This window comes from Camelus dromedarius, chromosome 18, assembly GCF_036321535.1.
Source record: "Camelus dromedarius isolate mCamDro1 chromosome 18, mCamDro1.pat, whole genome shotgun sequence".
Taxonomy (NCBI): domain Eukaryota; kingdom Metazoa; phylum Chordata; class Mammalia; order Artiodactyla; family Camelidae; genus Camelus; species Camelus dromedarius.
The window spans coordinates 12,667,463-12,695,443 of NC_087453.1; the positions used below are offsets into that span (position 1 = coordinate 12,667,463).

The 27,981-nt window shown below is 46.0% G+C and overlaps 1 protein-coding gene and 1 long non-coding RNA gene across 6 annotated transcripts in view; one reads left to right on the forward strand and one right to left on the reverse strand.

The window, feature by feature from the left end:
• Positions 1 to 1,175: 1,175 nt before the first annotated feature.
• Positions 1,176 to 16,355, reverse strand: TTPAL (alpha tocopherol transfer protein like). 4 transcript variants are annotated; one of them, XR_010376609.1, is made up of 6 exons: positions 16,250 to 16,355; positions 11,726 to 12,185; positions 8,981 to 9,174; positions 7,192 to 7,302; positions 4,100 to 5,384; positions 1,176 to 1,909 (listed from the first exon to the last, which is right to left on the reverse strand). XR_010376609.1 is itself a non-coding variant. In XM_031433757.2 (5 exons), the coding sequence occupies exons 2-5, from the start codon at positions 12,168 to 12,170 to the stop codon at positions 5,106 to 5,108; spliced, it is 1,029 nt and encodes a 342-aa protein (XP_031289617.1). In that variant the 5' UTR covers positions 12,171 to 12,185; positions 16,250 to 16,355; the 3' UTR covers positions 1,176 to 5,105. The 4 variants fall into 4 exon arrangements, 2 of the variants coding, with proteins under 2 accessions (XP_031289617.1, XP_064331724.1); XR_004130897.2 differs by having other exon boundaries at positions 4,039 to 5,384; XM_031433757.2 differs by having other exon boundaries at positions 1,176 to 5,384.
• A 96-nt stretch (positions 16,356 to 16,451) lies between these two features.
• LOC116147375 (uncharacterized) overlaps positions 16,452 to 27,981 on the forward strand; it is a 48,254-nt gene continuing 36,724 nt past the window's right edge. For both annotated transcript variants that reach the window (XR_010376617.1, XR_004130898.2), the window contains exons 1-2: positions 16,452 to 16,767; positions 18,995 to 19,492. This is a non-coding gene — a long non-coding RNA (uncharacterized LOC116147375). The remainder of the gene's footprint in view (positions 16,768 to 18,994; positions 19,493 to 27,981) is intronic.

A 27,981-nucleotide genomic window follows, 5' to 3' on the forward strand; every position in this document is an offset into this window, starting at 1 on the left:
AGGAGTGCTAAGAGGAGTGGGCACAGTGGAAAACTAAGATGTACTTTAGAAGAGAAACCAGGAAGTGCTGACTTAAAACATGGAAAATAACTCCCATGGCTTGTAAAGTGCCCAAGTTGATCCTTAGAACACTGTTGTGCGGTAAAAAGGATGGGGGGCCATTAGCTCTGTTTTTTTGCAGATGTGAGAGGGTGTGTTTAAGTTCCTAGAGAAGGCTGACCTGAAGAGCTGGTATGTTGCAATGTAAGTACTTACCTGTTGCATCACCTTAAGCCACAGTAAGCATACGGACATCCTGCACGAGAGTATTTTTGTTAACCTACCCATCACCAACACCAGGCCCACTGTGGGGACCGCCTCCTCTGGGGAGACGGACCAGGGGCAGGTGGAGAAACAGCTAAACAGTATGGGACCAGAGCTGATCAAGCCACACCCTAGTCACCCCTTAAGGAGTTTGGGTTCACTTATAGGCACTTCCAGAATCAAATGTTCAATTACAACTTGGGTCTCAGAGATTTAGAACTTCTGCTTTATACTTCCCAAGAAGCCAGAAAACAAGCCTGTTTTTACACTAACACTTTCCTACTCTATAAAATTCCTCCCATCTTTCCCTCTATGTTCCGTCTGGGGGCTGACTGCGTAGCCTCACTCCAACCATCAGGAGGAAGTCGTGGGCTCCAGCCAGCCTGCCTGGCCCTGAATCCCACTGCTAGTTCTTGCCAGCTGCGTGTCCTCGAGCACAACTGCTTAACTTTTCAGTGCCTCACTTTCCCCACAGGGGCAATCATACTCTTTTATTAAGGGTGTTTGAAGATTAAATGAGATTATGTATGTGAAGCATCTAACACCACGGATGCCCAGCCCATACAAGCTGTCAGGAATCATCAGCCATCAGGATTCCTGGCCGGTCCACGAGGTACATCTGGGCCTTGGGCAATAAGTTCTCATGTCACCTCTGTCACTGTGTGCATCTAGCTCCACCTCCTCTCTTCACATGGCTGTCTTCTCCCTGCCCACGGTCTTCAGAGGCATTCAGCCCACCAATGTGCTGTCCTCCCACAGCACCTCCTGCCTCACCAGACAAGAGGCTCTGCCCAGGCTATTGTGTCCGTGAATCTTAAATCCTCAGAACCTCTATCCAAACCGCCATTGTCACAAAAGAACTCCACACACACTCAACCTGACAGAGATTTTTATTATTTAAGACCCAGTCATGCATACTAAAATTACATGTTTCCACCATTTTGACTTAGAAAATACACTAGAAAAATAAACTTTTAGTCAAAACAAACACTGAAGTAGATGAATCCATCACCATGTGTCCCTATACTTGAAGCCAAACTGAAATTTCAGTTTGAAGCGAGGAATGCAACCAGTGGCCAAAATGGCGGCCCAGTCTGGTCAGCTAGTTAGTCCAGCTCTCACCCCTTCAGAGTGATGTCAGAGGCTCTTGGCCTCAGAGGAGTTTCAGGTATTTCACTTGTAGCAGGTTCCACTTGATATGCCAAAGAAGCCGATATCCACAAGAATTCCAGTGGCAGCCTCTTAACTGCCCGACAACGTGGCACCCAGTGAGATGAAAGGAAGAGCAGCTAATCGGCAGAGTAAAAAGGTCACCAGCATCTCCATCCACAAAGCCGCCGGGCCTTCCCACCAAGCAAGCTCTATAAAGGAAGAATATCTGACTCTGATGATGTTTATTACTTGTAGTTCAAGCAAACCATTTCCGAGTCAGGCAAGCAGAACGCAAAATCTTGAGATTTACAAAATTCACAGATCCCAATACTGAAAGGTGTGACCAGAACTGACAACCTTCCTGCAGTCGATATGTTCGTGTTTGGTATCTCCACACCTCTCATGCCACAGGCCAGCCGCACTTACGTCATTAGCTTACTGAACATCTTACTTCCTAAAGGAAAGAAGAGGTTTCAAAGGAAAACCTTAAAACGAGGTATTACAATAATGCCACAACAGTCCTATAACTTTTCCTACCCAAATGAAAAAGCAACCCTATGAATGATCAGAATCCGATGGCGTTTAAAGCAACTGCGCACCCAGCGAGAATTCTGAAAGGCTAAGTAGCTCATAGGAATTCAGGGAAAACATCTTTTATTACCCTGACTCTATTTCTGGCAAAAGGTAGTATCTTGTGAACCGAAGTGTCAGTCCACCTTTTAAGGACAGGTAGCTCCTTGTGAAAGTGGGATGAAGTGTGAGGGTGCTCGAGCCACCTTTGCCAAGACAACTTGGGAAGCCAAGGTGGCACTCCTGGCTATTTCTGTAGATTTCTTCCAGCCTCTGCTCTTGAAGGTAGGATAGGATTCCAGGAAGAAGCATAATTTTCCAGAATTCTGAGTAGAAGAGGGACATCCTCGCCTTTATTTAAACTTACAGATTAATTTGGAAGCTTCAGCTATCAATTCATTCAGACCTAAATTTCCTAAAGAGTAACCCAGATTGAGGTGGAAAAGAACAAAGCCTTTGATGATAGGAACCGAGAGTTCAGGGCTCAGAGTGTAGTTCCCCTTTATCACATGATGATTCGGGGTGTTAATGGCTGATCAGAGGCCACATGGCAAAGTAAAGCTGGAACTCAGGTCCCCTGGTTTACTATTGTTTCCCTCATCTACACCACACTACCCTGAATTTAGGGAAAAGTTAATTTTCAGCTGTTTGTGAAATGGGTCAGGACTTTTCCCTGAAGGAAAACAATTCTCCTGGGGTTCACTTAACTCTGTCACTGTGTCCCTACTGAGCGAAGCTCCTGGGGTGCTCCCATGGTCACTGCCCCACCCGCAGGGGCAACTGTCTGAACTATGCCTGGTGAAGCCATGCGGGGACTGCCATGTTTTCTACCCAGGGAGGTCCTTGTTTCACAGCCTGTTTGAAACCTCCTGAGGTGCCAAAACCATTTGATCTCTCTGGAGCCAAAATAAAACAGCAACTCCCGAAGGCAGACAACCCTTGCTCTAACTCCTCTCAGAAGCTGAATGAAATAGCTCCTTGGTCCAACCAGAAAAGCTTGGAAAATGGGCAACATCCTGGTGTTTGAGAAATTTCTCTAGGTGAGCTTGTCCATCCCTGTGTTAAGACACAGAGATAAAGGCAGTTGGCCAGGAAGGCAATGCAGTTTAAACCTTGGAAACTTGGTGGGGCTGAATGATTTGTCTCTCTGTTTTGTTTTGTTTTTTAACCTCTCTGTCCTCTTTGGTTGGATTCAGCACCCTCTACTATAGCCATCCCACTTGTCCTGTTTAGACCTTCAGCAAAATGCTGGTCACACTATCATTGTCAGATGGGACCAGAGACAGCCAGGGGTGTGCATTTTGACACTTGCAACTCAGCCAGGTCCCTAGAGCACCCAGGGCTAGTATCTATGGTGAAAAGTTTTCCCTAGAATTGGCACTAATGAGGTACAGTAATTTCCACCAACAACTTCTCCAGACATTTAAAAAAGTGCTAAGAGAGATGAACAGCTTATTAACAACTGACTGACCTTTGAATTTCAGAGGACTGCTCCAGTCCTAACTGAGCCATCTACCTTGCCTTCTGGTCTAACAAATGGACGGAGAAGGTACATACACAACTCGCTTTACCCGTCACTTTTTAACGTCACAATTTGCATGGAATGAGTATGAAAGGAAATAGGTCAAAAGCCAACAGGTGAACCACCTAATTTGGTGCTTGGGCTGAGGCTAAATTCTTGACGGGAGGGGTCTAAAGTGCTGAAATGCAGAACTAACATGCAGTCTAGCTGGACACCAGAGAGAGAAACTCAAGCAGGTTTGGGCCAGGGGTGGGGGTCCCCAGAATAATATACCCTTGTGTTCATTCCCAGAGGCCAAAATTTAAGAATCCCGAGTAATTTAATCATTCACCATTACCAAGTTTAAAATATAGTGCCAGAGCCTGAGGGATGGATGGAATTCATACAAGATGCTGGGCATCTCGCTTGCCCTCATCAAGGCCATCTCTATCAAGTTTAACCCTCACGATGAAAAGAAAGTGGGTATTGCTGAGTCCCACGAATATACATACTAGTTTCTCTAAAGGCAGGGCCCGAAAGTGATACATCCCTCTTGGAAAGGCCCATGTGTACCATAAAAAACAGGATCCAAACACTGGAATCATCTGGAGAGTCATCTTTCTGGGCAGAAAACCGATGTCTAATATTCAGTAAATAACTAAGCCAAATCCCAGAATCTGGAGAGTAACCAGAAGGGCCGTAGGCATCACTTCATCCAGCCTCACTTCACAGATGAGAAAGCTGAGGCCCACGGAGGCTGATGTCTTGTCCACAGTCACACATCTGAGGCGGGGGCCTAGGCCTCTTAATTCTTAAGCTAGAATTCTTTTAGCTACACAGGCCTAGCATCCAGTGTTTCAGGTTGAGTAAAATCACGGACATCTAGGATCATGTATGATTCTATTGAGAACCAGGACTAAGGCTGTATGGGTTTGGGTAAACTTAAGTTTCTATTGCAAGATTCAGCCGATGAATCCCAGAAAGGCTTGGAGTCCCTGGCTCCCGAATTTGATCTGGGAGTGCTGCTTCTGTCTGGATGCTAGCATGATTCAGTGAAGGTGCTTTCCAGACCCAATGATGGCAACCGAGGCCTGGACCACCAACTTCAAGTTTCTTAATGAGCAACCAAGATCCATAGTTAGGGCTCACGTGAAAGACACAAATGCCCGTGGTCTCATGTGTGGCCACCTTGCAGGCTCAGCCAAACTCTTTCACAGGAGTGTGCTGATGGACCAGCCTGGTGATTTTCTCCTGCAACGTGGGACCAAAACAACTTTGGTCCTGATTTTTCTTGCCTTGAGATGTGTAAGAACCAGATACGGCTTCCAGATGAATGGTGGTTGCACACTGGGAATCCAAATGTCTAGAATCACTAGGAGACCTTCTCCATCTCTTCCATAGAGTAATTCAAGTAACCACGGGCTCACTCACAGCTCACCTTAGAGCTCTATAGGCTTTTCCTCCACGCTGAAGTTTAATTACAAGGAGCAAGACAATCCATGGCACCTCAAACTCCCCGTGTGCCTCTCCAGAGAAAGAAGGGAAGGTTTTAAAGACGGTGACATTCACAGGGGACTGGCTAATAGCAGGAGTACAGCTGTGATTTCACAGCCCGCATGGAGTCATCACACGGCGCATCTGAGGTCAGCCCCTCGGGCAGCAGGGCCTGGCCTAGGATGCTGTCGCAGGCAGGGACAGGCTGGCAGAACTCTCTCACAAAGTCCTCTTCCGAGGCCAGCAGGACCGCGTTCCAAGCAGTGATGTCCAGCTCTCCAGCTGTGCCCCCGTACTCCTTGGGGAGAATGTTTCTTGGAAGGTTTGTGTGCAGAGAGTTCAGGTCAGACCCATGTAGGAAAAACTAAAGGGAATGAAAGGAAAGCACACGTGCCCTCAGGTTAATCAGTAACTCAGTAACCTTCATGGTAGGTGCTCAAACAAGTATATGTTGAATGAATAAAGGAATGGCTGATGGCAACTCTAGCCTTCCAGTTCCTGAAAACGCATGAGGATCCTCTTTTCCTTATACCCCATAACCTGTTGCCTAGTCCTTCAAAATATATCCAGAATTCTACCAGTTCCCTGCCACCCTAGTGGTACCACGCCACCATCACTTCTTACCTAGATTTCCCCAACAGCCTCCTACCTTGTCTCTGTGCTCACACCCTTGTCCCACCACAATGTAAGCTCTTTTCAATCTGAGATCACGTCACTCCTCTAATATGTACAGCCTTCCAGTGCTCCCATCTCACGCAGACTAAAAGCCAGAGTCCATTCGATGCCCACACAATCTGGCCCCGTTACTGCTCTGCCTCCCGCTCCTCCCACTCCCCACTGCTGCTCCTCCAGGTGCGCTCCCACCTCAGGATTGTGCATTGCTGGTCCCCCAGATAACTGTAAAGCTCACTCCCTCACCTCTTTCAAATCTTTTCTCAAATTTTAACATCTCAATGATACCACATCTCACTGCCCTGTTGAATAATACAGCCCCTCCCCCTCTTCCAGCTCTCACTGCCCCCTTTTATTTTTCTCCATAGTGCTTAGTACATTCTAATCCTAAGTAACACACCTAATCCATCGTCTGTCTCTCTCTCTAAAATGTAAGCTTCTTGGGGGCAGAGATTTTGGTCTGTTTTGTTCATTTAGAACATACTTGCACAGAGTGGTTGATCGATTAAGATTTATGAATGGATGGATGAACACATGAAGGACCAAGTGAGCAAGGTTATGGGCCACCACAAAGGTCATTTCATAGATGTAAAAGACCTCGTCCAAAACCTGCTTTGGTAAAAGTAGGTTCCAAACAGAAGCTCCAGGAACCAACATGGGTTCAAACCCAGACAGGAAGTCCACTAAGTTAACAGTTCATTGGAATCACCTATACCGAGATTTTAAAAGCCCAGATTTTTGAGCTCCACCCCTGAACTGATGAGTTAAAATCTTCAGGGAAAGGGACTGAGAGTCTGGATCCCTCCCTTACAACCTTGAGATTTTTTTGTGTTTCCTCTTTGAAACCCAGGCTTTGGAGTGACCACAACCATGTTCCCAGGCCTAGGAGAGCAAGAAAAATAGCACCCATCACATTTCACCACAGCCCTGGAAAGGTTAAAAGAGCAGTGGTTCTTCTGGGTCACAGAGGAAGGCTGTCTTTTAAAGTGTCATCTATCCTGAAATAAGAACTAAACTAAAAAATTCACATAGCTCATAAACTGAATTACTCCACACATTTTACACAGCAAGACAACAAATTAGGTAGCTGGAAGGGCTTAAATAGCATTTTTAAAGCCCAAGGAGCTGTAGTAAGAAATTGCCAGGACTCTTTAACTACCTGCCCCATGACTACCCCTTTCCATGAAAAAAAGACAGTGTTGGTTCACGATGCTCAGGCCAGGATATTAAAAAGTCTAAGTGATTACAAGCAGGGACTCTTCACGATCACGATCCTGACTCTCCTTTCTCCACTGTCAAATATTATATTCTCATGAATTTCATCTTCCTCTCACAAAAAGGATTGTTCATTTATTTTTATCTGTAACCCTGTACTTTCCAAAACAGTAGTCCCAGGACAAGAATAATAAACTAAGTTTATTGACGTCACAGTAAAGTTATAGATGTCACAAATAAAGCAGCATAAAAAAAAATCTTAAGTCGATAGGATCATCACTTACTCTGTTTGCTATTTTCTCCTTCAGAAATGGTTTTATGATGGCAAAGATGCCTTTAAATATTCGAGGTTCATTCACCACATGCACTGCTTTTATCCGAATGGGGAACCCATCCTGAGGGGGAAGGGGAGAGGATGTTAGAACACGCGGAGCATCTGCAAAGTTCATTACAACAGCCTCCCTTCCCCATTTCAATCTTCCCTTTTGGCCCCAACATCAGTCCGGTTTGATTCTCCCAGTCTCCTCAAAGACAGCCCAAGTTGGGGCTAAACAGGAAGACAAGTCTCAGAGAAAGGGTCTCTCTTGGAATCTAGAGCAGGGTTAAGAAACAATTAGGCAAACAAGCAGACAGGTACCCATCTTGTGGCAAAAAACAAAACAAAACAAAGCAAAACAACGGTCTGAGCCTGTGTGGGCGGATCTAGCAAATATCAGACCTTCTGGATTGGTGTTGCCCAAAGCTTATTTCTCAGGATGTTACTACGTGTGATGCAAAAAAGGGTTCTGTGGCAGGTGTATAAGTCTGAGAAATAGTAAATATAGTCAAACAGGTTTCCTTAACTGCAGGACCGTTCAGGGCTTTCAATATGCAAATATTTGTGGTGAAATTCACAAGAAAGTGACATGCTACATCTCATTTCCCAAACTTACTTAACTCTGGAATTTGTTTTCTCCCTGGGATCATCTTACAGGACTAGAAAATCACTGATCCAAAAGCATTACCCTGACACTTGAATCTGCACAATTTTCAGCAGAAGCATCCAAAGAAGAGTGGAAGATAAGGAAAGGCAGAGTGTTGGCTCAAAGCCAGAATTCCCATTTATGATAATGACTAGAGGTGACGTTTAAATGTTTAAATAATCAGCCTGTGTGCAGGAGGGGCTCAAACATACTGTGGAATTCGACGAGGAGAACTATGGTGTCTCCAGAGCTCAGAGGGGACAGCACCCCATGGGCTGGGTCAGATGAACGAGGGTTCAACCTGCCAGAGCTGGGAGATGTGGGCCAGGCCACATCCTGTAGGTCTGTTTCCCCTTCTACCAACAAGGAGAAACAATTCTTGCCTTGTCTATCTCAGAGGATTCCTTAAAGGGCTGAATGGGTTATAATGACTAAGAGTGCTTGGCAGCAACAAGGATATATTGTACAGCACAAGGAATTATAGCCCTTATTTCATAATAACGGTTAATGGAGGATAACCTATAAAAATACTGAATCACTACGCTGTACACCTTAAACTAATATAAAATTGTAAATCAACTATACTTCAATTTAAAAAAAAAAAGGGATTTGCATTTGCAAACCATCTCATACACTGCAGATGTATAAGGAATTACGGTTCCCAGTGCCTTATGTTCTTAAATGCAGAACATGAGGTATGAAAGCATCTGACCAACACAGCCCAACAGGCTGTGCTCAGGTCCCACAGGAAGGAGGAAAGGCTCTGTCACCTCAAGCAGAAGCACACTTTCTCTGTTTTGTTTGTTGAGAATTTCTCTGCCTTCTGGACCAAAAAAAAAAAAAAAAAAAAAAAAAATGCAGAAAGCATTTCTCTCGTTTTTTGGTCTCTTGCCCTAAAGCAGATCTTGCCCAGAAACTACTGGAGATCCTGGTGAGAATGAGTGAGGAACCAGACTTTTAAATTTCTTCCCATAATGCTTTTGTATCTTCCCAGTTGTAGGGAGGAGTGAGAAGTGGGGTTTGTGTATCATGTGGAATTCAAAGTAAATGGTCAGGGCCATGGGGAAGCCAAACAATCACAGGACAGGCACACGACACATGGGGACCATACCTGAAGGATGCCAATCACCTTTTTGGCTATAAAAGGGCCAAAATGAGATGCCTTTGATAAGCTCACTCCTTTGTAGTCTGCAAGAATTACAATCCCATTCACCTGGGTTTCTTCAGACTGAATGAGTTTTTCTAACGTCAGGTATATGGCTCGGATGTTTTCCGTAATCGGATAGTTGTTTGGGATCCATCTGTCTAAGGTCAAAAGAGATGGACAGTATGTTACAGAAATGAATACAAACAAGTAATCAGACAGGCTAAGATTTCTCTCCTTGCTGAAACTGTTGTTTAAAAATGGAAAGGAAAGAATTCTGGTCTTTCTTAAGTCCAAACACAGCAGCACATTCTGAAATGGAAATGCAACTGAGTGTGGAAGTTGAAATTATGAGCTCTGAAGTCAGATGCACCTGGGGGTTTGAATCTTACGAGCTGTGTGACCTTGGGCAAGTTACTTCCTCACTCTGGGCTACATCACCTCATAAGTAAAATGGGATAATAATGCTTAATGGACATCTGAGTCTTCTGCCATCATATGTCCCCTTATCTTCATAACACCACCCTGATTTTCCTTGCAGAACCACCTTTTCCCATGCTAGCCATGCAGGTTGGGTAATTTTTCTCCTGGCTCCAGAAGTAGGCTTGGCCAATATGGGTATTACATCCTCCTGGCCACAGTGTGTGATTCAAGCCAGGTCAAGCAGAACCAAGGGGACTCAATTCTGGGACCATGGCCCTTTGGAAAGAGAAAATCTCTCTTCCCTCTTGTAGTGGTGAGGCTGGGAGCCTGAGACTCAGAGACAGCAGAGATGGAGATGGCTTTCCAAAGCTGTAGTTTGAGCAAATTCCCCCTTCCAGGCTGGATGCTCCTTTAATCCTCCCCATATGTTCAAGGAGTCTTTCTCTCTTTGGGGAAAAGGTGAAAATGACAGCTTTTGAGTGTTAACCACTATTCTCAAGAAAATCCCAAGATCTGTGTGTCTCTTTCTTATAAAGATAAAACTCCACAGGACTGCAACCAGTGGGATATGAGATACATGCAAAATTCCTATGAAAAAACCTCTGTCCCCAAATTAAGCCAGCCTGCTGCTTAATGTTACTGCCAGTTTAACCTGCTTCTATATAACTGGCTGTCATCCTTTGCAGTCACATTTCAGTATATCTCAAAAGAGCTTATAAAAAAAGGCAAGGCCAATACCTAACTGAGAACAAAAACCTGTGTTGTTTCCTGCTGAAAAGTTAAGTGGGTCAGGAAGGGTCCAGATCTGCTACAGACATACAGGGAAAAATTTCATCTCATGAGCAAACAGCTCATGCAAGCAAAGAGGCAAAACCAGTGTGGTGATAACACCTGACTATTTTGTAACATTCGTATGAGTTGAGTACAGAGGAGCCGCAGAAACATCCGTTAGCCGGTTTCTAGGTTTCCTGGTGCCCTGACATCTCCACCGCATTCCTTATTTTAAATTGAACACCCCCTAATTTTGGAAAGCACAAAACACAGCAGGTAAAGCAGTTAACACTGTGCCTGGTACACAGTAAAGGCTCAAGAGAATATGGTTTAGTCTCCCAAGAGGGTTTGGTAAATGACTAAAGGAAATGGTAACGAGGGGCCTGAAGGCAGAGGAAGGTGCTCGGAGGCTTCTGCTCCCCCATTAGATGTCCCTTCAAGGGGTGTTTGTACACATGAGCAGAAAAGAGTCAGCAGCATGTTCTCATTTTCCTGGCTTAGTTGGCAAGAAGAATACAGCAATCTTACTTTCATATTTTTTTTCTCAGCTCTGCTCTGATGGAAAATCTTTGGGGCAGAGTGGAGAACACTCCTGAGTTTATAATGCATTTGGTGTCATGGAAGGGAAGGGGACAAAGCACAGAAGCCTTCAGTGCTAGCACGCTCAGTCCTGTGTCAACCAAAACACATTCCCACACATTTCTAAATGCTTTTTGCAGGGAGGGGGCGGGGAGCTGCCCCCGATTGAAAACTACTGTGCCAAAGCAACATCAGGTGTCCTGATTCCTACATGCAGCGCTGAGATCAAGAAGTCAATCTAAAGCGAATCTTCTCAATGGCTTAACAGAGCAGAAGGAGGGAGGGAGAGATTGGAGGAGGCACATGATAGACACCTTTCCAGGCATCTGCCCAGCTCAGACCCTTTCACTGATAATCTGTACCTCAGCTACTCATTAAAGAGTGACAGGGTAGGGGTCAGGGGTGTCCTGGCGGCCCTGCTTGTACCCTATGACCAGGGCAGCTTCCCTAGCCCACCAGATTCTCAGCCCTAGAGACCTGGAATTTGCATTGAAGGAACTTAGCTGAGTGGCCGGATAAACCTTGGAGCTGAGGAGTGCCAGAGCTAGCCATGTGCATAGAGGGGGCAAAAGCCAGTCTACAGACAGAAGTATGAAGAGGATGTGCCAAGGGCAGCAGAAATGTGGTCCAGAGAGACACACCGACCGACAGTCAGAAGCAGAGACAGGGAGAACAGCTGTCCCAGTCCCTGACGGTGGAGGCTGGGTCTTGGCCCCAGGGCCCGGAGAGAGCTCTCTGGTGCTGTGCTCCCATCTCCTTAGACTAAAGCCCCACTTTTGTCTCATCAGGTTAGGAAAGGTGTTGTCCTCTGGAAATTGAAAGAGCCTCGACCAAGACAGGGAGGGGACAAAGGGAATCAGACAAGGAGAGAGGGTGCTGGGCAGACCCATTGCAAACTGCACACACATCCCGGGGCCCCCGCGGCCGTGAGGGCAGTACCTGGGCGGATGCAGAGGATGTGGCAGCCCCGGGGGTCCGTGTGGGGCAGCACGGTGAGGAATCCAGAAGCAAGGACCTCTTTCAAGGCCGAGGGCCGCAGGTTACTGAAGACCTCGGGCCAGCTTCTCCGGCAGCTGTGGTAGTTGATGAGGAGCTGCAGGGCCCGGTCGTAGTCGAACTTGCGGGCTCGGAGGAAGCGCAGCAGGAAGGCATCCTCGAGAGAGGTGCTCAGGTTCGGGTACTCCTTCCTCACCATGTCACGGAGGGCCTGGACATCGCGAAGTCTCCATTCCGGCTTCTCCTGCAGCTCCTCCCTGGCTTTGGTGACCAGTTCCTCAGTCAGTGAGCACACGTAGCCAGCAGGCTCGGCGGGCGGCGGCAGGTCATTCTCGGAGAGTGAGGCCGCGGACGGGCTGGTTCGCAGAGAGTCACTTTCTTCTGACATTAGCTTCCAGGATCACTGAAAAACAGAAGCCCCAAGAGCGAAGCTGAGAAAGCCTGGCACTGCTCATTTCAAACCCCAGCGCAGCACGAGGTAGGGGGACAGGGACATTTTTATCAAGCCAGCTAACCTCAGCAGTGATTGTCGACTGGAGGGATGAACTGGATCTGAGCCACGTGCCCAGCCCCAACCCCAGACGGAATGAAGGGGGAATCTCTGTGAGGCACCCGGGCAGTAGAGTGCACATCCCTCATCAACCACACTGACCTTGATTACAGGGGCAGGGCTGGGTGTGGACTTCACTCATAATTAAAAGGGAACACCTTTGAAATTCAGATTCGCAAAATGCAAAATATGTACTGTGATATGCTTGCTGTTGGTGAGAGAATAAATTGGCATAGTCTCTTTAGGGGAGTTTGTCAATATCTATCAAGATTTCAGGGGGAGGGTGTATGGCTCAATGGTAACACACATGCTTAGTGTGCATGAGGTCCCAGGTTCAATCCCAAGTACCTCCATTTAAAAAAAAAGATTACAAACCACATATCCTTTGGTCTAGCATTCCATTTCTAGGACATGTACTTGTACGTGTGCGTCCACACAGGATGATCCTTACAAGTATTGATTAAAATGACAAAAGACTGGAAACACTTTACTAGCGACCATCCCCCAGTTAGAGACTGGTTAAATAATATTACCATATGAATGGAAAACTATTCAGTCACGAAAAGGAATTAGGCAGATATTTATGAGTTGACACGTGAAGGAAAAAGAAAGGTTGCAGAACAGTGTGAATAAAAGAATTGCATTTATATTTTAAAAATATATACTTGTGAATGCACCTAAAGTTTCTGGGAGGAAATACAAGCAAATTGTTAACCATGGTTCCCTCTAGGGAACAGAACTAGACAACTGAACATTTAAGGAGAGAGAGAGAGACTTTTTACTGTACTGTTAAATTCTTTACTATATATACATGTGACATCATGGCAGCATGACACTGAGCTGCCAGCTCTTCTGTGGGGTTGGAGCATAACTAGGTGTCCCCAGCTCTAGTGGATGCACACTTTCCACCACACTGACCTTGCTTACAGGGGCAGGGCTGGGTGTCGACCTTGCTCGTAATTAATGAAATGGGAACACCTTTGAAATTCAGATTAGCAAAAGTGCAAAACACGTACTGTGATATGCTTGCTGTTGATGAGAGAATAAATTGGCATAGCCCCAATGACTGAGTGAAACATAGGACTCCTTGAACAGGCAAACTTTATCTTGAGGACACCCTATCAGCCTGGCCAAACCTTTTGTGGAACTGCACAGTCCAACACTTCCTGCCCAAGCCTCCTGCACAGGGACTGGCTTCAAATCACTGTTTGAAGCTCTCCCTGATTTCTCCAGTTCCCCACCCTTTGATGCGTTGCCAGCAATAAGTTTCATGCATGTCTAATCTCATCCTAGTGTCTGCTTCTTGGGAGATCTGAATTAACACACTTATTGAATGAAAAAAAAAAACCCCACAAAATAAAACAGCTGCCTTAGATATTCCAGGAATAAGGTCCCAGCAGGGCTGTCCAGTTCCAAAGCCCAAGCTCTTGTCCATGGGCTGTCACTGTTCCTCCACTCCGAGCTCAACAAGGAAGGCAGGGATCATCTTGTGGTCTCTGCACATAGCCAGTCTCCCCCTGGGCCACGGCAGCCAGAGTGACCAGGTCACCCCCTCTAAATCTTAGGTCTGCCTACTCTATTCCTTGCCTTCTAACCTCTAGCGCCACCCAGCTCCTTTCACTTCCTCCCAAAGGTGGTTTTCTTGCCTTGTGCACATTCTGTTTCCTCCAACTCGCATGCTCTTCCTCCGGTTCTTCTGATCAATACCAATTTACCCTTCAGTCCCCATTAGATGCCACCTCATTCATTCAACAAATATTGAGCACTTAGTAGGTACCAGGCCCTCTTCCAGGCACTGGGGGATACAGCAGTGAACAAATAAAAAAACCCATCTTTACTGAGCTTAGGTAAGAATTAAGGAGAAAGACTATAAGCAAAATAAATGATCTAGTCTACTGGAAGATGTTAAGTGCTATGGAGAGAAATAAAGCAAGCATGGGGGTTGTAATGTACCTGGGGACAGGAGTTGCAGTTTTAAGTAGGGTGGTCAGGAAGTCCACATCCAAGTGACATGTGAGCAGAGATGAAGGAGATGAGGGAGCAAGCCATGCAGGTCTCTAGGCAAGAAAAAGTGCAAAGCCTGAGGCAGGACCATGCCTGGCTTTTTCAAGGAACAGAGGAGGCCAGTATGGCAAAAGCCAAATGAGCAAGATAGAGAATATTGGCAGATGAATTTGGAGAGGAAACGGGGGCCCAATCGGTACCAGGCTGCAGGCCAGTATTGGTGGGAGCCATGGAGGGTTGTGAGTAGAATAACCAGACTGGATTCATATTTTAAAAGGATCACTGGGTTGTCTTGAGAATGGACTGGAAGGGGATGAGGACAGAAGCAAAGGGACCACTTAGAGGCTATTGCAATAATCCAGGTGAGGGATGATGGTGCTTGAAGCCGGAAGGTGTCTCTGACTCCAGGCCAGGCTAGGGACCCTCCTCGCCCCCCGCAGTTCTTCAGCAGAGCATTTCTCTCACACTGCTGTAACTGCCTGTAGGTGATTTGTGCGCAACACCCACATCTGCCTTGTTCATCACCTTAAACTCAGCACTTAACAGGGTGTCAGATACATAATCTGTGTTCCATAAACATTTGTTGAATGAGTTTAATCTCTTGGCAGAGATAGGCTGAGTGAAGAAGAGATCAACAATCATGGTTCACAGGACACACCCTGGGCTGTTTTCCTGGGAGTTGCCAACAGATGCCTGTAACCCCAGTCCAGGGCTCAGCCAGGAGACAGACTGTAGTGTCCCTCTCCAGCCTCTCTCCTACCTTTCCCCCTCTCAGTGCACATTAAATACCAGCCCAAACAAACTAATAACCCACCATTCTTAAACACTTCCTGCATTTCTGATACCTCGGCCTGAAATTTCCTCGCCTTATTTGTTCCCAACCAGACAACTCATCACCTTCCAGGCCTAACTTCAATGTCACCTCCTCTGTGAAGCATTCCTTGACCTCCCCAGGGTGATTCCCTCCAGTTTTCTACAGCACTGGGATCCTATTTCTCTTTTAGAAATTGTAGTTGAGTGTCATGTGCGTGTTTACCTGAAATTCCTGAGTCAGTTTCACCCATCTATTCATTTATCAAATAATTACTGATCACCAGGCATATGTGTCAGGCACTGTTTACAGGTACTGGGCACACAACAATAAACAACATAATTCTTTGCTTTATGAATTTTAACTCATAGTGGAATAATGAAAAAAGATAACACGTACTTGAATGTTTTACCATGTATCAAGGACCATGATAAGCACTTTACATCCATCTCTTGTTTAATCTTCACAATATTTGGTGACAGCACTAATACTGTTCCTATTTTACAAAGGTGGAAACTGCCCACTAGAATGTAAATTCCATGAGGGCAGACAACTTGCCTGCCACAAACACTGCTATCCCCAATGCCTGGCCCATGACGGTGCTCTGTAAGTATTAAGGAATGAGGTCAGACTAAGTGCCCAAGGGTACACACCCAGTGAGGCAGAGCAAGGATGTGTCTAGCCCGACATTGAGCTCTACACTGCACCTGGAGCTTCCTGTTTAACCTCCAGGGCCTGGGCAGTATAAAGCAAAGAAAAGGACCCACTCAGTGATGAAATGAACTGATGGGTGGGCATGGATGGGTGCAAACACCATTCGTTAGGGTGAAGGCGGACCTCTTCCTCACCGGGAGAACATCACTTTCCTCCCCACCCCACCCCAGGAAGAGGTCAGGAATCCTTCGTTCCTGGAGCCCCAGAGACCCCACGTTCCATCGACAACCTTCAGAGGCCCCCCACTTCCGGTTGTCACCCCTTCCCCAGGTGCCCCCATTTCCTGGGGTCTCTCGCTCTCTACTCGGGTGCTCCACTTCCGGTTATCCCTCCCTCTGAGGAGTCCCCCTCCCCGGCCCCCGGGACACACGGGCTCGGGGGCACTCACCGGCCCGGCTACGGGGCGGAGGGCGGGTCAATCGGCGGCGAGAGCCTCGTCTGGCAGCGCGCACAGAACCGACCCGCACTCCCTGCCCGGCCGGCCCGGCCTCTCACGCCGGAAGTGACGTACGCAGGGCGTGGGAAGGCGGCGCGCGGCCCGTGAGTGCGCATGCGCGGCATCTCGTTTTCAGTGCCGGCCTTAGGTCCCCACCTGGCGGCCGGGATGGCACCTTGGGACCTGAGTCTCAGGAGAGGCTGGCTGGGAGGTGCAGGGAGCACGACCAGGTTTAGATGGTACAGAAGGGGAAACTAAGACTCAGAGAAGGAAAGAAAGAAGCTGCCGTTTTTAGAGAACACATTATCATGTACTTGGTGTTTTACATCCGTCATCTCATTAACTCTTCAAATGGAATCCTCCTAGTTCATGAAAGGGAAACGCTATCAATGGGCTTCAAACCTAGACCTCAGGATTAGCATTCCAAGATTCTTCACCACAGCTGCCACCAGGACTGGCTGCTCCAGAGGGTAAGATTCTGATCCAGGGGACATCTGCCTGTCTGTCTTTAGCCAAGTGACCTGGAGCAAGTCTCAGTTCCTCTTTGGGCCTCAGTTTCCTCATCTATAACATGAGTCTTGCTCTGGAGACTTGATTTGTTTACTGCTATGGGGTTCATAAAGTCCTTTTCAGAAAGTGGTAACTTGAAAAAGGCTTTAACTAGCCTCCGCCCCTAGTCTATTAAAATCCCCAGCACCGCCCCCGCCAACACATGTGTTTTGTCCAGCTACAACTTTGAGACAATCTGTTAGGTCCCTCTTACAAGCAGGGTAATACTACTGTCTTGGTAGAGACACTAAACCATTTCTGGAGAGAAATTCTGTGGTCCAGGAGAACTCAGGAGCCCAAAGGAGTATCCAGGATACAACCTTAAACAGTCTTTCATTGCTCAGGGGCAAGAGGAGTCCCAGGGAAATGGGAACTGACACAGGTGGGCTACAAGAACATGCAGTTTCTGCCAGATGCTAGATTGTAGAGGGAGGGGGAGGATCCTGGGAGTCATGAGTTTTCACTCCTGCTCTGGCTTCACCACTTCTAGGGTAAAATACAGAACACTCGGCTAAATTTGAATTTCAGACGAACAGCAATTTTTTAAAGTATGCAACATTTGGGATGTACTTATACTAAAAAACTGTTGTCTATCAGAAATCCAAATTTAACTGGGCATCCTGTGTTTCTGTTTCATTTTTTAAAATCTGTATTATTTTCCTATTGCTGCTATAATGAGTAATTACAAATGTAGTGGCTTGAAACAATATAGATTTATTCTCTTACAGTCCTGCAGGTCAGATGTCTAAAATCAAAGTGTTCACACGAATGCATTCTTTCAGGGAACTTGAGGGGGGGAATCCATTTCCTTGCCTTTTTAGCTGCCAGATGTCACTTGCATTCCACAGCTCATGGTCCCTTCCTCGAATCACTTTAAGCTCTTACTTCTGGTGTCATGTCTGCTTCTGACTCTGATCTTCCTGCCTCCTTCTTTAAACAGATTTTTAAAAATTTTTTCTTGTGGTAAGAACACTTAACGTGTGATCTACCCTCTTAACCAATTTTTAAATGTATAGTATCTTATTGTTGACTATAGATAAAATATGTCTTACCTCCTTCTTATAAGGACTCTCGTGATTACATTGGGCCCACCCAGATAATCTGGGATAATCTCCCATCTCAAATCCTTAGCTTAATCATACCTGCAAAGTACCTTTTACCATATCAGATAAAATATTCACAGGTTCCAAAGATTAGGACAAGGACATCTTTGGGGTGCCAATATTCAGCCTACCACAATCTGGCATAGCTCTCCCCAGCTATGTGACCTTGGCCAAGTAACTTTCAAAGGCTCTAGTTCCTCACATGCAAAAAGCTGGTTAAAAGAGTTCATAAGAGGAAGTACCTTGCCCCATACCAGGCAAACAGTAAATATTTTTACAAATGGCAGCTCTTGTGGCAAAGGGCAAGGGATGACCCAGTCCGAACCATGCTATCCTAGGTATTGGAATAAAACCCTCTCCTCAACCCAGCCCAGAGGCCCACTGGTTGTAGCCAGAGTCCAGGTTGCAATCCCAGATACCGCCAGCAGAGGGAGGGGAGTGCCGGTCTGGAACCAGGTCTCTGTCAGGCGAGGGCAGAGAAGGGATTTGGAGATTCCGCAGAAGTCCCTGCCCCATCCTGCAGTTGAGGGCCATTATGTTTAGTTCCAACTGGTGTTACATTTTATAGAACCAAGTTATCTCAGGATTGGACGAGTCTCAGCTAAACAACAATGTCAACAAAAGACTTTCCATTTTTTGAGGGCGTATATACTCGAGGCATTGTGCTAAATGGTTTGTTTGTATGATTTCAATTACATCTTACTACAACTCTGTACACAGCCAGGTAGGATTGTCGCATTTACAGATGAGGAAACTGAACCCCAGAAAGGGAAAGTCACTTGCCTAGGGGCTCAAGATATTTAGTGAGAGAGCCAGATCTGAGCTCACGTCCCTCTGATGCTACAACCCCAAATTTTACTTTGCCTTAGAGGTCATGTTGACTTGCCTTTTGGGGGGGGAGATAGCTAATTAGGTGCATTTATTTCTTTAGTTTTTAGAGGAGGTGCTGGGGATTGAACCCAGGACCTCCTGCATACTAAGCATGTGCTCTACCACTTGAGCTACATCCTCCCCCACCTCCACCTCTGCCTCTTTCTTTTTACAGATTGAAAAACAGGCTCAGAGAAGGAGAAGAGATTGCCTATGTTCACATGATGACTCCATGATTGAATTGAGATTTGAACTTCTGTCTTCTAAGTTTCTGCCTTGGACACTCAAAAGTAACAGACTTTGAATTACCTTTTGAAAAGATCCATTTTTTCATGTGTAAAATGGGAGATGATGTCCCTTGTGTAAAGGGTCCTTAGGAGAATTCAGTGGAATAGCACGTGCAGAGTTCTGGTACACTGACTCATGAAATACCCATTTGTTGGTTATGACCACCCCACTTGAAGGCAGAAAGATCACTAGAGGGAGGCAGCTTGCCCTGCATCTTGGTTTGGAGGGCTCTAAACATCCTGCCCTCCTAGCTTCATCCAATCTCTGAAGAAAAAAATCTGGACATTGGCTATGAGCTGGAGGAGCCTGAACTGTCTCTGTTTTCAAGACATGCAATTCTGGGCTCAGACGGTCTCCTAGAACCAGCTTCAGTACTGACCCTAAGGTAAGGCTTATTTGGGATAGCACCGTGGTACATATAGGAAATAGTTTCTCAGTCTTGGCACTATTGACATTTGGAGTTGCACAAGTCTTTGCTGAGTGTGGATTATGCCATCGTGTACATTGTAGGGTGTTTAATGGCATCCCTGGCCTCTACTCACTAGATGACAGTAACATCCCACACTCACAGTGGTGAAAACCAAAGAATGTCTCTAGATGTTGCAAAATATGTGCTGGGGGACAAGACTGCCTCCAACTGAGAACCACTGGTACAGGAGGAAGAATGCTGGCTGTTGGTCAGACTTGAGTCAAAATCCTGAGTCACTCACCAGCTGTGGACCCTTGGAGCAGTTATAGACCTCTCTAACCCTTGGTTCCTTTGTAAATTCTGTACTACCAGCTACCATTTATTGAACACATTTTCTCTGGCAGTGTAATGAGCTCTTTACCTGGATAATCTCATTTAATTGTCAATCCCAGAATCCTGAGGGGATATGGCCAGGTGGAGACAAGGAGGAAAGGAGGGAGACAGGGAGAGAATAGTGTACATTAAGCATCTTCTCTGTACCACGAGGACAGCAGGCACACACATTTATCCTCTGTCACCAGCTGTGTGATGTTGGCCAAATCACCTTTGGGGCTCAGTTTCCTTGTCTGTAAAAATGATAGCAGGGGAGAATTCTGGTAAGATGAAGGCAGTGATGCCCAGTGTAGATTCAGTTCCTCCCCAGTCCCCACATGGAAACAGAAGCAAAGTGCCATGCACACATTTCCAGCAAAACAAGATATCTTCACAAACTCAAAAACTGGTGAGTGAGGCCAAATCAGCAACAGCTCTGAGGCCTGTGAGCCACTGTGAAGGGGAAACGAAAGGGAAGCAACAAGGGGTCTGACTCACCTGAGAGCTGGAGAAACCTCAGATTGCTACATATATTCATGGGAAAGCCTGGCGAGGCAATTTGAGGGCAGCAGCTAAAACTGGGAAGCATTTTGCCAACTCTTGTCGTGGGTCAGGGCAAGGGGCCCACCATAAGGCCTAAGGGCTAATGGAATTTAACCCCTATAAGCTCTGGAAATAACCACCATGTGTTTCTTCCAGGACAGGCCCCGTGTAGAGGAGAAACTATTGGGCAGGGAATCAAAATTGAGCATAATCAGGAAAGCAGACACAAAGGAAAGAGAAGAGCTAGGTGCAAGCGGGGGCGGGGAACAGAGCCAAAAAGCCTCAGCGAACAAGCCATAGATTTTTTTTTTTTAAACAATATGCAGAGACGATAGAAGGGAGAGCTCTGTGAAGACAGAAAACTTACCTTCACTGAGTCTCCTTCTAAATGTTCAGAAAAACTAATCTCACATTAAAAACAAGCAATGGAAAAGTATCAAGTCAAATCCTGGGAGTACAAAATGATTATGAGAGACAGAGAGAAAACGAGGAGTAAAATGACATCACCATAGACAGTGAAAGCGTTCCAGAAAGACATTAAAAAAAAAAAAAGATGAAAACAGGCTAAAAGATACTAAACTGATATGACAAAAAAGAACAACATGAATCAGAATTATAAAAATTCAGAAAAGAGGTGACAGCCTCTTGTGAAAGAACTAAAGACAAAAGAAAAACTATTTAAAAAAATGAAATATAAGAGCAAGTGAAAAATAAAATCAGAAAATACTATTTTGAGGTAAATAGGAAAAACAAGGGATTTATAAAAATTAAAAATAAAAACAAGAGAATCTGAGAGGAACTGATATATACTGAAGATTAGATGTCTTCATATGTATGACATGTGTATGACATATATTGAAGATAAATGAAGGCAATGAAAATCCAACATATGAATAACAGAAGTCATTGACAGAAAAAAAAAAACAAAGCAAAGGAATACATCATTGACCCAGAATGACCAGCATTAAGACATAGTTTGTAAAATGACTAGTTTTTAAAGAGAAAAGAAAAATTCTTTAGGCAACGTGGGCATCTAGACAAAAAGAAATAAAATGAGGTTATCATCAGACTCTTCATCGGCAATTCTTTCTGCCAGAAGAAAATGGTATCATATATTTAAGATACTCAAAGAAAGAAAACATGAGTCAAAAGATTTTATATCCAGCAAAACTGACTTTCTGTAAAGAACTTTACCAATTTGAAAGCACTCAGGGAGTACTTTTTCCTTGAGTCATTTCTGAAGAGTCCACTGCGGAGTGAGCTTCAGGGCTGGCTGAGCAGTCAGTATATATTTACCCATAGAACTAAGGCTAAATGATGGTTAAAAGAGAGACAGTGAAATATATAATGCCTATATGCTCTAACAATGTAATACAACCCCTCGAAGTGCTGGAGACCAGGAATGCTGTATCAAAAAATTTTGTCTCCATTTTCAGTATTCTGATTGTCGGTGCTAGTTTTACTGTAGTTAATCTTAGACTGTTGTATGTGTGAAGTGGGCTTAAAGCAAATCAGTAATTATTGAATCTTTCAATTTTACCATCGCCCGTGTCCTTGACACTCACTGCCTGAGTCTCACAACCATCCTGGAAGGTGGAGATACTTGTTCGCCTGCATTTGACAGATGGAAATGCAGAGGGTGAAGGAACTTGCCCGGGGTAGATGGCTGTCGGGGGCGGTTTGAATTGTGGATAGGGAGGGTTCATACTCTTGGGCCTTGTGATTCTGAAGAGTGGAATGTTCCATACTTTTAAACAGAGGCTCACCTGATGGATCTGACCTGGTCTGAGGTCACAGGTTGCACACTAGCCGACCGGAGCCTGACTAGGCTTGAGACGTATCCAGACTAGGGCTGGGAGAAGTCAGGGACTTGGCTGGTGCCAGACACGCCTGACCCCATTGGAGGTCGTGCAAAGCTTGTGACCCACAAGCCCAGTGAGCCAAAGACTTCTGTTTCTCTGTGTGCCAAGCTTTAAGCTCATAAGCCTCAGAATCAGGACCCAGAATAGAGCTGGTCACCTCTCTGAGCTTGAGATGAAGACATACCGTGGGCTGGCTGTGCAGATTTCCCAGAAGAGGTGAGAGCCCCGCTGTGTTTTTCTGGTCACACATTGATTTTCTAACTTGAGTCAGCATGACTGCTTGGAGGCACAGGCCGTCCTTTCCGTTTCCAGGGGCCCTAGATCCCAGACGGGCTGAAGCACTTCCAAAACGGCCTGGAATGGTGGCGAGACAAGGAGGGGTGGAGATGTCACACCCCTTGCCCCACCAATACCAGCCTAAGACCTTGCCAGCCCAGCCTCCATCATATTAACACTCAGCAGGACCATGTCCCTTTTTTTTTTTCCCTTTTCTTTTTTTAGTGGAGGTATTGGGGATTGAACCCACTACTTCCTTCATGCTAAGCACACACTCTACCCCTGAGCTATACCCTCCCCTCCAGGGCTGCTTTCTTATCAAACATGCACTGTGCTAAGCCCTTTATATGTATTCACCCAGCAAGCCTTAGAGAGACGATATCAGAGAGGGGCTCCCATGAGTATCCTTTGACGGGTGAAAAAACTGAGACCCAGAGAGGCAGAATCACTTGTAAACAGTCAGGTGAAGATGGAGTCGCTGATCCGTGACTGTGGAGTCCTAAAGTCAGATCTGTCAATGCTCTGGAGAGTCACCACGTCACTCAGCCTTCACGACAACCCAGTTAGGTAGGTCTTGTCACCTCCACAAAGATGTGAGAAAACTGAGGCTCAGAGAAGTGGATGTGACTTGTACAATGTTGCTAGAAAGTTCTGCTGTGATAGCCAGTGATCAAGTTTCAAGAACACAGTCCAAAGTTCACAACTGCTAAAATGTGGCCACAGTCACTCAGAACCCCTAGATGTGTGATTCTTCCACATTCACCCACGGTTCTCCTGTGATGGGAAGAGGGGCAAGGACTCCTTTGGTGGCCATCTTCTGGGAAGGTTAGAATGGGGAAATGGGTGCTGTTCTGGGGGAGATGACTGTTTGGAGAGCTTAACATGTGACCCTTATGGGGGCCCCGTGGTCTGATGTGAGCAGGGACATCTAGAGGCTGGGAGACCAGCTGCACTGGTGAAGGAACCAGAGTGTTGTTGGGCTGAGGTTAGTCCACACTCCAGGGTGCTTCAGGGCAGAGTGTGCTTGAGTGTTTCCCATGGGCCAGTGCAGGCAGAGACAACCTACAAGGGGCAACTTGAGCCCTGCCCCCTAGGGCCTCTTGGAGGTATTAGCAGATAGAAGGACCCCAAACCGGAAAGCCCAGCAAAGGGGTGAGTAACCTCGCCGCAAAATGTGTGGGTCCTTCTCTGCCAATTGAGAAAGAATTCTCAGTAGAAGCAGAGCGACAAAGTGGGGGGAAAAAAAAAAAAGAGCTGCTTTATTGCCCAGAGAGAGACGGTGCGGGCGGAGGGGGGAAGCAAAACAGAAAGCACTCGAGCGGGGAGCTGCCAGCTGGGTGTGGTGGAAACTGTCACAGCTCCTGATCGGGCCGCGGGGTTTTTGATGGATGAAGGCTCCGCCATCGTGATCTTCACTTTGGTGATGTCAGTCATCTTCTGTTACTGACTCTTTCCTCTTGTGGAGCTCAGCCCTAAAACAGAAACTTCAGCGAGAAAGAAAACAAACAAACAAAAAAGAGCTACTGGGCTGTATCCTTGGGCTCGATCAATGCAGCAGTTGTGGAAATATTAAATGTCTTGTTGTATGTCTCTGTCCTTGGAACCAAGGAGCCAGCTGCGGGATAAGAGAAATAATCTGCTTTTTTTATTTGTTATTTTTTATTAAAAAAAATTTTTTAACAGCCTGGCACTTTCTTTCCCTTGCTGTTAATCAGCCAGGGTCAGTAAGCCTGCCTCATCACCTCTCTCAGCCGGGCAGAGGGGTGGCAGCAGCAAGAAGCTAGAGTTGGATGTCAAATTCCTAAGGGCTGAGGAAGGACTAGAGACCCCCAGGGAGAGAGGTACATCCATCAGGGTGAAGAGTGAGAAGGGCCTGCTACAGTGGCCATCTCCATGGGCCCACAACAGTGTCCCGTGACAGAAAGGAGCAGCTTCAAATATCTGCTGGGCACAGAGAGCTCAGAGCCAGCCAGGATGGTGGCAGGTCAAGTGAGACCCTCCTCTCCTTTCACGGTCTCTCCCCAGCCTCCTCAGTCCCACTGTGGGGAAATGATAGGGGAAGAGGGGCGCCACCCCCCACCCCCTTCCCCACTGTGGCAGTGGGGCTGCCAGCCTGAAGCAGGACCAGGCTGGGTAGGAGGAGGAGGTTTAAGCCCGAATCAGGCTGGGAGTTTTGATTAGTAGCCTGACTTGCTCTTCTAATTGCTAAATTGATACTGTGTTTGCGACCTACAGTGACCATAGAACTGCTTCTTGAGAGTGAGCAGGGCAGTGTGGGGATGAGCTTTCACCTAGGGGCAGGGAACACAACTGTCCCCGGAATACATTTTAAAAGAGGCACCGGGAGGCAAAATAAAAGTGTGTTTTGATCATGTCACAGGTTGGGTTTGTTCAGCATACTGGTCACAGGGAGATGGCGAATTCTCCAAAACAGGCCAGGGAAGTGAATGTTCCAGAATGCCCTAGAGCTTGGTTCCTTAGGCAGGCGGGAAGTGTGAGTGCCTCTGGGAACCTCTTGGGTCCTATATGGAGCCAAACACACCCATCCTCCCTCTAATGGCTTATTGTTTCTCCTTCTGAGAATTAGGACCTCACCCAGGAGGTTATCCCCCTCACCCACAGAGTTACTCACAGCCAGTCACCAGCTGGTACAGGAGGCGAAAGGCCAGCCCCCTTGCACGACTTCACCTGAGACCACATCCTTGCTCTGTTCCCTCTGTATCCTGCTCCCCTCCCTCCCTCCCTTACAGTTTCCTTCATTAATAAATCACACATACCTCACCCTGCCTCAGGCTCCACTTCCAGGGAACCTGACTGAAAACAACCTGAGCCTCAGGACATGCTTTTGTGATAGGGCCGTCTTGCTGGTCCAGAGCCAGGTCCTCCATTAGCAAGATTTCTGGACCCCAAGTCAGACTGACCTAGGTTTAAAACTCAGCACAATCGCTTAGCTGCTCTGTGACCTTGGCCAATGTCTGGTTACTATACCTTAGTTCTGTCATCTGTAAAATGGAAGAAAACAACCACCCACCTCCCAGGGCCTTATAAGGATCAAACACACACAAGCACCTAGCGCAGTGCCTGACACCATCAGTGCTGCTCCCGGTATTCCTCCAGGACGCAGGGCAAAGGAAGCAGCTTTTACCGTCTAGTTGAGGATACTGTGTCCTGGGATAAATCACCAAACCATGGGATGGCTGGGGTTCAGTTGTAGTAAAATAGCCGCCTTTTATGAAACACTTACTGTGTGTTAGTCTCTATATGTGCTAGTCCGCTGTGTCTTCACTACCTTTTAAAGCTGACAGGATTATCTCCATTTTATACATGAGGAAACAAGCTCAGAAAGTCTAAGAAACTGTGGGGTCCACAAGTTAAAATAGTGTGTCTAGAATGGGTAAAATTTAAAAGACTCATGGTACCAACTGGAACTTTTGTACACTGCTGGCAGAAATGCAAGATGGCACAACTACTCTGGAAAACAGTTTGCAGAAGTTTCTTAAAGAGCATAACACTTACATTCCCCCACAATCACACTCCTACATATTTACCCAAGAGTAATGAAAGCATTTGTGTACTCAGATGTACTCATTGTGTACTCATGAATGTTCTTAGCAGCTTTATTCATAATAGCCAAGAAAACTAGGGGAAAAAGGTCCATCCACAGGGGAATGAGATAAACTGTGATAGGTGTGATATATATATATATCACAGTATATACACAGTGTGTGTGTGTATATATATGTATACACATACACACACACACATATATATGATATGTACATCATATGTATCACATGTGTATATATAATTTAGCAATAAAAAGGAACAAACTACTGATATGTGTAACAATATGAATGAATCTCAAAATAGAATGAAAGAAGCCAGGCAAAAAAGTACAAATTGTATAACTTCATTTCTAGAAAATTCTAGAAAATTTAAAGTAATCAATTTATAGTGAAAGCAAGTATGGTGGCCATGGTTGCCTGGGAATGGGGGTGCCATGAAGAGAGGATGGCTTATAAAGGGGCAGGAGGAAACTTTTGGGGTGATGGGAACATTCATCATCTTGACTGTGGTGATGAGTTCATGGGTATGTACATACATCAAAACTCATCAAATTATACAATGTAAATACGTGTTATTTATTGTATATCAATTACACTTCAATAATGCTGCTTTTAAAAAAACTAGAGAGTGGCACAATTAGGATTTGAACCCATGTATGTCTGATGTGAAGTCACTCAGGAGCTGATAAGTTATTAAAAGGCCTCCTTTCTGGCTGGTCTGGAGACATAGAGTCAGTCCAAATGGTACCACCTCCAGGAAGCCTCCCGGGCCCCTCCAGGGAGAACTATGTCTTTTCAGGAACTGCATCTCCGGTGGCCTCAGCACAGACTGCCCTCCTACCTGCCTTCAGGATTTGTTGATGGCTCCTTTCTCCACATGGGGTCCTTCCCTTGAGTTCTCCCCCATATTGTCCTCCAGACGCGCTGGTTGAGAGCCTAGGACCAGAATCGATGGACCTGTGTTTGAATCTGAGCTCAGCCATTTACACCAGCTGTCTGACCTTGGATAGTTCCTTTACCTCTTTGACCTTCAGCTTCCTCATCTGAATAATAATAGAAGCTACCCCAAGATTGCCTCAAGGATCAAATGAGAGATAGTTCATGTTAAACAATTAGCGTAGGACCTGGGGTGTAATAAAGCACTCAATAAATGTTAACTATTATTGATCTTCACCTGGGCAGTGGCTGCTGACTGTTTAAGTTTCTCAGCCTTTGAATCAAGTACTTACCGCCCCAGCTATATTTATTGACATGGAAAGATGCCCAAAGCGTACTCCTGAGAGGAAAAAAGCAGGCTACAAAATATGTGCCTCACGGGTCATTTTAAAGATTAAAGGAAAAAATGGACATGCATCTCTTAGCATGGTGCCTGCACACATGAAGAGCTCCCTGAAAACTAGTTGTGATTATTGTTAATGTGAAAGCATTTTTGTAGCCCATCCGGTGCTACTTTCAAATATTATCATGTGAGTTCCTGTGAAACAAGGTGATGTTTGTGACTGCACTTTGACAATGAGTCAGAGAAAAGGTAGAGCCGTGCGTTCCTTCTGACGCACTTCAGGGGGCTCCCGTGAGCAGGGCTAGAGTTGGACTTGGGACCCATTGGTCTGATGTGGATTCTGGTATTTTTTTACGTAGTCCTGGAGCAAAAGAAAAGCAAAACATGGCACTTTGGAATTGAGACTCCAAGCTTGAGTAAGAATGTTCTTTGCAGTAACTGAAGTGCTATGACAAAATTTAGACACTTGGGGGCGCACCAATCAATCTGCAATAGAGAAAATTACAGAAGAGGGTGATGATAATGCTAACAAGGAATGCAGCTGTTACATTTAACAATGGCTTCCAC